Source organism: Balaenoptera acutorostrata, chromosome 8, assembly GCF_949987535.1.
Source record: "Balaenoptera acutorostrata chromosome 8, mBalAcu1.1, whole genome shotgun sequence".
NCBI lineage: Eukaryota > Metazoa > Chordata > Mammalia > Artiodactyla > Balaenopteridae > Balaenoptera > Balaenoptera acutorostrata.
This window is the reverse complement of record NC_080071.1, coordinates 59,792,889-59,802,879: the sequence shown is the minus strand read 5'-3', so window position 1 is coordinate 59,802,879 and position 9,991 is coordinate 59,792,889. Positions and strand designations below refer to the sequence as shown.

Genomic DNA, 9,991 nt, shown 5'->3' with positions numbered 1-9,991 from the left:
TTTCCAGGAGAGTCCTGACGCGGTGGCTGTCAGCTCCATTTTGCTGCCGGAGCTCGCAGCAGGCAGCTGCGTTTTCTCCGTGGTCGCGTTACAAGCATTGTCTCCTTAGGCTTGGACTCTTTTCCAGGACGGTAAGACGCAGGAGGAAGCAGGCCAGGTGGCAGGGCCTCTTTTTTGTGCCTCGAGAGCGCTTGTGACACTCCCCTCCAAGCTTGTTGGGCGCCCGCAGTCTCCGGCACGGTGACCCCCCCTTTTCCCTACCCTCCCGGCTGCACAAAGGTGGCTCGCTTGTCTTCCATGCTTTGCCTAGCCCGTCGCTGCGAATTTCTGTTTGAACCGCAACGCTCTAGTCACTGGTGGAGGGTAGCGATAGAGTTTGCCAGGCGGGGTGGGGTTCTCGAACGTTTGCCTTCCCCAAAGGGAGCGGGGAGGGCCAAGCCCAGGAACCCACGGGCGCCATCTTGTCCACGGCGGTGGAGGCCTCGGCCGGGCTGTAAAATGGCGGCGGGGCGGAGAGGGCAAGGCCGCCTGTGGGGGGTGGCGTTGACTCGGGCTCTGGAATGTGCCTAAGTCTCGCTCCTCTGAGGAAGTGTTATTAACAAATGAAAAGAAAGAACACGTTGACTTGGTGTAAGGCGGTGTCACTTAATGTCCTGTTGAGTCTTAAAGGATTCCAGGGAAAATGGCGCGTGCCTTTGCCTTCAGTGGTGTAAACAAAAGTCAGGTTGAGGATCTCGAGGAAAGAAAAGTAATATGGCGTATTTGAAGGAGCGCGTGAGAGAAGTCGGGCAGTGGGGCCCTTTAGCCGAAGGTATTTTTGCGGCCCCCCGCCCAGAACAATTGGAGCTTCTTGATTTCGAGTTGCTTTTAGAGACGAGGTGAGGCCCGGGCAGTTAGTACTGGTATGAACGGTAGTTGGTGAAAAGTTTCTATATAACGTCTTTTTCAAGTTGTTAGGAATTTGTGCTTCTGGCAGGAAAGGATTTTTCCCAACGTTCAGAAATTGGGATTTCCTCCTCTCTGTTTTTCTTTTCCAACACTCTTCTAGTAAATCTGAGCGTGACATAAATAATGCAGAATATCTATGAATAAAGTTCAGACTCTAGATTTTGAGACAGCAGAAAAAAAAATCATTGGGTTTATCAGTGATTTCAGGTTGGGTGATAATGATTTTTTTTTTTTTTAAAGAGAAGAAAGATATTAGCCATGTATTTCTTCTTCAGGTCTTTTTATTTTTAAATTTATTTTTATATATATTTTTGGCTGTGTTGGGTCTTAGTTTCTGTGCGAGGCCTTTCTCTAGTTGCGGCGAGCGGGGGCCTCTCACTATCGCGGCCTCTTGTTGCGGAGCACAGGCTCCAGACGTGCAGGTTCAGTAGTTGTGGCTCACGGGCCTAGTTGCTCCGCGGCATGTGGGATCTTCCCAGCCTAGGGCTCGAACCCGTGTCCCCTGCATTGGCAGGCAGATTCTCAACCACTGCGCCACCAGGGAAGCCCGATAATGATTTTTGAACTTTGATTTAAAAGAACAATTAAACGTCACAACTATAGTGAATTTGCAACAGTGTTGACATGTGGGGTAGTAGTTAACTGGGAAAAACTTGTCTTTTATGTAGATGAGGCACTCAAAGAGAACTTATTGTCCTGATTGGGATGAAAAAGATTGGGATTATGGAAAATGGAGGAGCAGCAGCGGCAGTCATAAAAGAAGGAGGAGATCGCATAGCAGTGCGCGGGAGAACAAGCGCTGCAGATATAATTACTCTAAAACATCTGATAGGTAATGAGGGTATTTATAGTGTCTCAGTATAAAAATATTTTCATTACAGTGTTACATATCAGTTGTATCTCAGTAAAACCGGGGGGAAAATACATTTTCATGATTAAAACTAGAGGCGACTTAAAATAACTGATTACCATTTCTGTTTCCAGTGATAACTTGTAATGGTTGTAAAATTGTGTGGGAGGTTTGTATTTTTTGCTTTTTGGTAAGAAAAGCGTAAAATCTTATTAAGAGTACTGTTTTAAGAGATTTACTGAGAATTTGAGGATATTTGGGATTAACATAGAGCATTGAAAACACATTTTCTCTTTTTCTAGCTATTATCTGGAAAGCAGATCCATAAATGGGAAGGATTATCATAGTCGACGCTACATTGATGAATACAGAAATGACTACAATCAAGGGTGTGAACCTGGACATCGTCATAGAGATAATGAAAGCAGATATCAGAACCATAGTAGCAAGTCCTCTGGTAGAAGTGGAAGAAGTAGTTATAAAAGCAAACACAGAATTCACCACAGTACTTCATATCATCGTTCACATGGGGTATGAGCTCTTCTAAAATATTTTGGAAATTTTATTTCCCTTGTGGAACAGGAAAACTTGAAATTGTGTTTGATCATTTGAGGAAGTTCTGTTTAAGATAAAGTCGTCTCGATTTTAACTTGCAGGATTCTTTGTGTTTGTACATTGGATAGGAAATTCTTCAAATACCATATGTGTATAGTTATATAGTAATAGATTTTATTAGTAGTTGGCAACTAATTGTCATTCCAGTGACAGGATGTAATTTAGGTTGGTTTATAGCAGGGATTACAAGATATTCTGTAAGTTTTCTTATAGTACTTCAAGAAATGTGATTTGTTAAATTAAAGTCTTACTACAAATAGAAGTAGAATTTTTATATTTGTACGACTGAGGATTATGCCGTGAGTGCCTCTTTGTTCTGGCAAAGCATATTCTCTAATCCTTTTTTCACTAAGGAAACCACTTAAACAGATTTGAATGTTATGGGTTATGGGTTAATTTGGAGATCAAGCTCAGATGACATTTTAATGTCATAGTGTTATTCTTGTATGCCAGTGTTTTTTTTCTCCCCAAAATTAGGATTTTAAATTTTATTTGCTGTTTTGTTATTTGTTTTCTTAGTTTAGCTGGGAAATTATAATTTGGCCACAGTCTACTTTTGACAAGTAAATATTCTACAATTTTGCAACATTAAATTAGGACACTAGAAACTTAAAATTATGTTTCAGTGAATGCTACAATTAAGCATTTTTTTAAAAAAGAAAAACAATTGTATTATGTTTTGTTGCCTTGCCACTTTGAGTATCTTATCTGAAAATCTGTTCCTTGCCATGTTTTTCTCCTGTTAACATAAACTATGTGCCCTGTGAATTTCTGGGGACTGAATTTGAAATTGCTCCTGCCAACCGTTTGTGGCCTGGCGTGTATCTGAATGCCTGAATATCTCCCCGCTGAATGAATTTCGTATTCTGCCCTGAATTCACTCGGGTATATTGATTGGCTGGATGATCTTGGTGCCGCCCACTTGACGTTTCCAGAAGAGTCACCGAAGGAAAAGAACCAGGAGTGTAGAGGATGATGAGGAGGGTCACCTGATCTGTCAGAGTGGAGACGTACTAAGTGCAAGATGTATAGAATATTTTTCAACACTTATTAACTTTTCAGATAACATAATCTATATATAGATTAAGATTTCAGGGATTTGGAAATCTTTTTTTCTTTCTCTGTTTTTGTTTGTTTTTTTCCATTTCTTTTGGTGGGGGGGGATTGTGTTTTTACTTTCTTTAGAAATTTAATGTTTGTTATGCAGAACTTCCAAAACAGTAAATCAAGTTAATGAAATTAGTTTAAGAATGAAATTAGACCTAAAAATAGTTATATATGTATTTTGGCAGTGTTGACCAATAAAATATCTAGTGACTAAGGAAATTTGTAGCATCAACTAGAATAATCTGCATTTGATAGCCTTTATTGTAAGTAAACTGTTTCCACTTCCTGGTATAACTGAGTTTTATTTCTCTCTTTTAGATGAAATTGTTGATACTTTAGGTGAAGGAGCTTTTGGGAAAGTCGTGGAGTGCATTGATCATAAAGCGTAAGTCTCCTGGCCTGGGATTGCACTTGGGAAGGTGAACAGTATAGAAAATTTATTCAGCTTTAAGATATAGTCTGACCATGAATTAGACAAATCATTATACCCTTTTAGCTTGGATTTTTGACTCATGTATAGGAAACTCCAGTAAAGTTACTAGCCTTTTGTGTTCTTAAGCAGTAGCTATTAATAGTATGTGTAAGTCTCTAATTACAAGCTGAGAATAGATTTTATTGTTTCAGAAAGTATTCTTTTGTTGTCCCACTGGGCACAGTTGTGGCCATTGTTTTTTTTTTTTTTTTCCTGGATCAGTAGATTTTAGCCTTGGTTTTATATTAGGAGCCTGTGGAGCTTTGCTCACCGCAGACATTGAACCAATCTTCAGGGTAGTTTACCTAGGAACCTGTATTTTTAGAAAGTAACCTAATTGATAAGGGGTAACACAGCTAGAGCTGAGAACTCTCCTAGATTGGTGTCATAAGTTTATTTATCTCTGCCCTTCAAACAATGATTGAAATTTCTTAACATAGTATAAGAAATGTTCTTTACTTTGCTTCCTGTTTGATTTTTTTTCCCCTTTGGAATGGCAAAGCTTTTCTAAATGAATTATTAGAGGAGGCTTCCTACTATTGGTTGGTAAGGTTCTGAGAACTAGAACTCTTTACCCCCACTATATCCCAACTTTTTTGGTAACCTGGACCAAAGGAAGATTGTAGTTATTAGCCAGTGACTGGTATTATAGGAAGAAACTGCTCTATGTACATTTGTTTTACGTCTTAGTTGGCATGTAAATTGAGGTGATAATGTCCCAGTATTGTTAAATTAGAGCTATTGGTACATAGTTAAAGGACCAAAAAAAAATTCAAGTGAGTGATGGTCTGATCTGTCATTCAGCATGTGTTACCGACCCTACCATATGCCCAAAGGTCATTCTAGTTGCTTACACTGAGTTGAAGTTAGAGTACTTACATATAATTAGACAAAACTGAATGCTAGACCATAAATTCAAAAAAACAAATACAATGGGTCAGAATAGAAGTAGTACAGTTTGAAGAGTGATGGAAAAATGGAATTGGACATCATCGTTATCATTTTTTTAATGTTAACTTTTCGTTAACAGGGGAGGTAGACATGTAGCAGTAAAAATAGTTAAAAATGTGGATAGATATTGTGAAGCTGCTCGCTCAGAAATACAAGTTCTGGAACACTTAAATACAACAGACCCCAGCAGAACATTGTAAGTATCAAAATAGAACTTAGAAAATGGCCTCGGGTAGATTTGAATTGTAAGAGGCTGTACTCAGTTTTTTTCTCATATGTTTATAGCCGCTGTGTCCAGATGTTGGAGTGGTTTGAACATCATGGTCATGTCTGCATTGTGTTTGAACTACTAGGACTTAGTACTTATGACTTTATTAAGGAAAATGGTTTTCTGCCCTTTCGACTGGATCATATCAGGAAGATGGCATATCAGATATGCAAGTCTGTGAATTGTAAGTGTTTGGCATATATTCCAGAAACTTGAGTTTATGGAGACTGATTTTAATGCCAGACCAATTTGAATCTTTGAAAAGAAAAAAATACAATCTAACATATATGACTTGGAGGCCTGACTTAATTAAGAGTAGGTAGGAGAGGGCTTCCCTGGTGGCACAGTGGTTAAGAATCCGCCTGCCAATGCAGGGCACACGGGTTCGAGCCCTGGTCCAGGAGGATCCCACGTGCTGCGGAGCAACTAAGCCCATGCGCCACAACTACTGAGCCTGCGCTCTAGAGCCCGTGAGCCACAACTACTGAGCCCGTGAGCCGCAGCTGCTGAAGCCCGCACGCCTAGAGCCCGTGCTCCACAACAAGAGAAGCCACTGCAATGAGAAGCCCGCGCACCGCAACGAAGACCCAATGCAGCCATAAATAAATAAATAAATAAATAAATAAATAAATAAAATAAATTATATATATTAAAAAACCATTAAGAGTAGGTAGGAGAAAGATGTGGTTGATTACAATCGGTTGGTCAGTTTACTGCATTTCATTCAGTAAAGAGAATATTGTCCAGCATATAATAATAAATTGTATAAGACTGATTTAACCTTCCTGATTTCTAAAAATGATAATCTAGAACCACTGGGTTAAAATTAAGGAATGGCAAATCTCAACTTCATAAGAGAAAGATACTTCTTGTAAGCAGTTAGCTGTCAGTGAACTAACTTTTTAGAGGGGTAATGGGTTTTAGTCCCTGGTGGTTTTGTAGTAGGCTATTGAATGTTGACCACTTATTTGGACATATGAAAAGGCATTCAGAGAGGATTTTTGTTGTAGGGCTTTGGGGTTTGGTTAGGTTTTTGGTTTTTGATTTTTCGAATACAGGAACTTTTTCTGTTTCTTTCTCAGTTCTGCACAGTAATAAGTTGACTCACACAGACTTAAAGCCTGAAAACATCTTATTTGTACAATCTGACTACACAGAGGCATATAATCCCAAAATGGTAAGTGTTTGATCTTTTATCGTCATAGTTTTAAGTGAATATTTTACACGTTCTTAATGTAATGCCTCCTTAATCATTTATGATTTTCAGAAACGTGATGAACGTACTTTAATAAATCCAGATGTTAAAGTTGTAGACTTTGGAAGTGCAACATATGATGATGAACATCACAGTACATTGGTATCTACAAGACACTATAGGGCACCTGAAGTTATTTTAGGTAAGAATTTCTTAACTGTGCTTTGAGACCTGTGTATGTCTTTATTGAAGCTAACTTTAAAATTTATTTACAGTTGTAGGTGTTTGTGGGACTACCTTTTTCCCTTTTAGGGATTAGTACAGTAAAACACATTAAGGGTTTTAAGCTCTTGCTTATTCCAAGTAGTCAGCTCTGGGACTTTGAGAAGTTGCTTAATCTTCCTAGAATTCAGTTTGCACATTTGTAATATGTGATAGGATGTTATTTTTATTTATTTTTTGGCTGCGTGGCCAACGTGCGCCCCCTGCAGTGGAAGATGGAGTCTTAACCACTGGACCGCCAGGGAAATCCCGTGATGGGATTTTAAAACATAATCATATAATGCCTGTTATACTTCATACATGTCATGTCTAGTCAGTCTTTGCATGGTGTAGATTGCTCCCATTTTACAAGTTAGTAGATGGAGGTTTAGGAAAAAAATTTTTTCCCCAAATCAGTCCCAAAAGAGTAAGCCAGATTTGGGGCTTGAAACTAGATGCCTCCAGAGCCCTAACTAATTCTTACATGCTATGCTATCATATTATGTTTAAGCTTGGATTAAGTGATTCCTTTAGGATCTTTCCAGCTCAAACATCAGATTATATCCTTGTTTTTTAAAATGTTGATAAGAAATATTGAGGATTTTTTCATTAACAATTTGCTTTACTTTGCAGCCCTAGGATGGTCCCAACCATGTGATGTCTGGAGTATAGGATGTATTCTTATTGAATATTACCTTGGGTTTACAGTATTTCCAGTAAGTGACAATGATCTGTTTCAGTGACTTTGCAAAAGTAAATTGCCTGTTTATATGAATTTAACACACAGTACACACATTTAGGTAGCGCTTTTTCTCTCTCATTATAGACTGTTAATTGTAGGTAAAGGTAAAGAAATAAAATCAGATGTAATTCTGATGCTGTTGGGCATTTGTATTTTCTTTATAATTTATCATTTTATTGGAAACATTTCTAAGTCTATTACAAATAGTTATCTTTGTTTATTTAGGGAAATTGTTGGTGAACTTCTGTAGGCCTTAATTATTTTTTCTTCTAAGCTGTAACTTGCTAAAAGTATGCCTGTTTTAGAGAGCACCTTCCTTTGTGACCTGTAACCTATGGACTAAAAATTTAGCAGCTGTGTTAAATAAGAACAAAGCACAATGTGCAAATAGAGGTAGTTAATAACTTCTCTTTACTATTTCAGACACACGATAGTAAGGAACATTTGGCAATGATGGAAAGGATTCTTGGACCTTTGCCAAAACATATGATACAGAAAACCAGGTATGTTTAAGAGTAAGTGCCATCGATCACCTTTGCTAGATGTTTTAAGTTTTCATTGTCAACATTATAAACATGAATGGATATGGACTTACTCTTAGGAAACGTAAATATTTCCATCATGATCGATTAGACTGGGATGAACATAGTTCTGCTGGCAGATATGTTTCAAGGCGCTGTAAACCTCTGAAGGTAAGCCTGGGTCATTGCTTAAGTGATTAAAACCTTGAGTTTTCCCTCTTTTTTTGGTGGGGAAATAAAATTATAATAAGTGGTAGTAGAAAAGGTTGTTGATTGTATTTATTTTCCTTTCAGGAATTTATGCTTTCTCAAGATGCTGAACATGAGCTTCTCTTTGACCTCATTCAGAAAATGTTGGAGTATGATCCAGCTAAAAGGATTACTCTTAAAGAAGCCTTAAAGCATCCTTTCTTTTACCCCCTTAAAAAAAGTATATAAATCTATAATTGTATAGCTCCCTTAAGAGATCATGTGGACTGTATCAGTCTAATTTTTAAATATTAAGTTATTTTGTACAGCTTTTGTAAATTTACATTTTTGTATTGCCATGTTTATTTTGTTTGGGTAACTCGATTTAAGCAAATATCAGCTAAGTGAAGTAATGAACATCTTTTTCAGTAATTACAAAATGATTTATTCAGAATAAATTTTTGTACTTATAAAATTTATATGAATCTGTATAGTTTGTTATTAGCACCATTTTTGTTCTACCTGTTATTGTAAGAATGGGTGTGTATCTCTTCCTGGAGTTTTCCTTAAGTCTTTGGAAATGTTTAGCTTTGTTTGCATTTTAGGGGTTGCCAGCATTGGGAGTTATGCCTTCCTTCTCTAAACCAAATGCAATGAAACAGGTTATAGAATACAAAGAACTAGAGATGAGCCAAGAAAATTTTGTTCTCCCTTTATTCCCAAATTTAATATTGCTGCTTTCTTGTCACCCCCAGTGGGATTCCACAAATGGCTTAAGTTAGTGGGGAATTTAGGATTTAGAACTTAGGATTCTAGGCAGTTGGCTTTTTTTTTTTTTTTAAAGACTTTTTTAGAGTAATTATAGATTCACAGCAAAATTGAGAGGAAGGTGCAGAGATTTCCAGTATACTTCTTGCTCCACACATGTATAGCCTCCTGCATTATCCACATCTCCCATGTATTTAGCATAGGATACAGAGTGTTTTCACTGCTCTAAAAATCTGCTCTATTCATCCTTCTTCTCGCCTCCAACCTCTGGCAACCACTGATATTTTTACTGTCCTTAGTTTTGCGTTTCCTAGACTGTCATATAGTTGGCGTCGTATAGTATGTAGTCTTTTCAGATTGGCTTTCACTTTTTGAGTCATTAATGTGCATTGAAGGTTCCTCTGTTTCCATAGCTTTATAGCTCATTTCTTTTTAGCTTACAATTTATTTTTAATTTTTTAAAATTTATTTATTTTTATTTTGGCTGCACCAGTTCTTAGTTGTGGCATGCAAACGTCTTAGTCGCTGCATGCAGGCTTCTTAGTTGCTGCATGTATGCGGGATATAGTTCCCTGGCCAGGGATGGAACCCGGGCCCCCCTGCATTGGAAGCATGGAATCTTACCCACTGGACCACCAGGGAAGTCCCCAGTTTATTTTTAAATCCTGAAAGACACTGAAAGATCTAAACTTCGGGTAGTGCTCCCCACATGCAAACACACCTGGTCAGGAACCCAGTAGAAGAGACCCCTTTGTAGGAAGCATTGCAACAGTAGAGTTGTGCGGTATGGGTATATTTTTACTGCAATTTTTAAAATCGTACATGGCATATCCTCGTTAATATTTTAATGTAATGTAAATTACAAACGTACCTAATCAAATTAAAAAAATAAAAAATTTGAATTTAAGTATCCTAAAACCACATAAAATGGCAACTTTCACTCAGATTATTCACATGGTAACACTAATAAAGACTTAGCAGCATTACTACCTAATGCTGTTTTATCCTAGTTCTTTCTGAAACATTCCATTTTAGTCTGTATCTGTGCAGTTCACAGTTGTCTATCATAAATATCTTTTACAAAAAGAACCTGTATGAGCATAT

The 9,991-nt window shown here is 37.7% G+C and overlaps 1 protein-coding gene across 1 annotated transcript; it reads left to right on the top strand.

Moving 5' to 3' along the window:
• On the top strand, positions 1-8,598 carry CLK1 (CDC like kinase 1). The gene is made up of 13 exons (XM_007190495.3): positions 1-131; positions 1,617-1,780; positions 2,101-2,329; positions 3,349-3,439; positions 3,839-3,905; positions 5,023-5,139; positions 5,229-5,395; positions 6,294-6,388; positions 6,479-6,608; positions 7,301-7,383; positions 7,833-7,912; positions 8,011-8,101; positions 8,225-8,598. Exons 2-13 carry the CDS (start codon positions 1,617-1,619, stop codon positions 8,366-8,368), a joined length of 1,458 nt encoding a protein of 485 aa, XP_007190557.1. The 5' UTR covers positions 1-131; the 3' UTR covers positions 8,369-8,598.
• Positions 8,599-9,991: the final 1,393 nt, after the last annotated feature.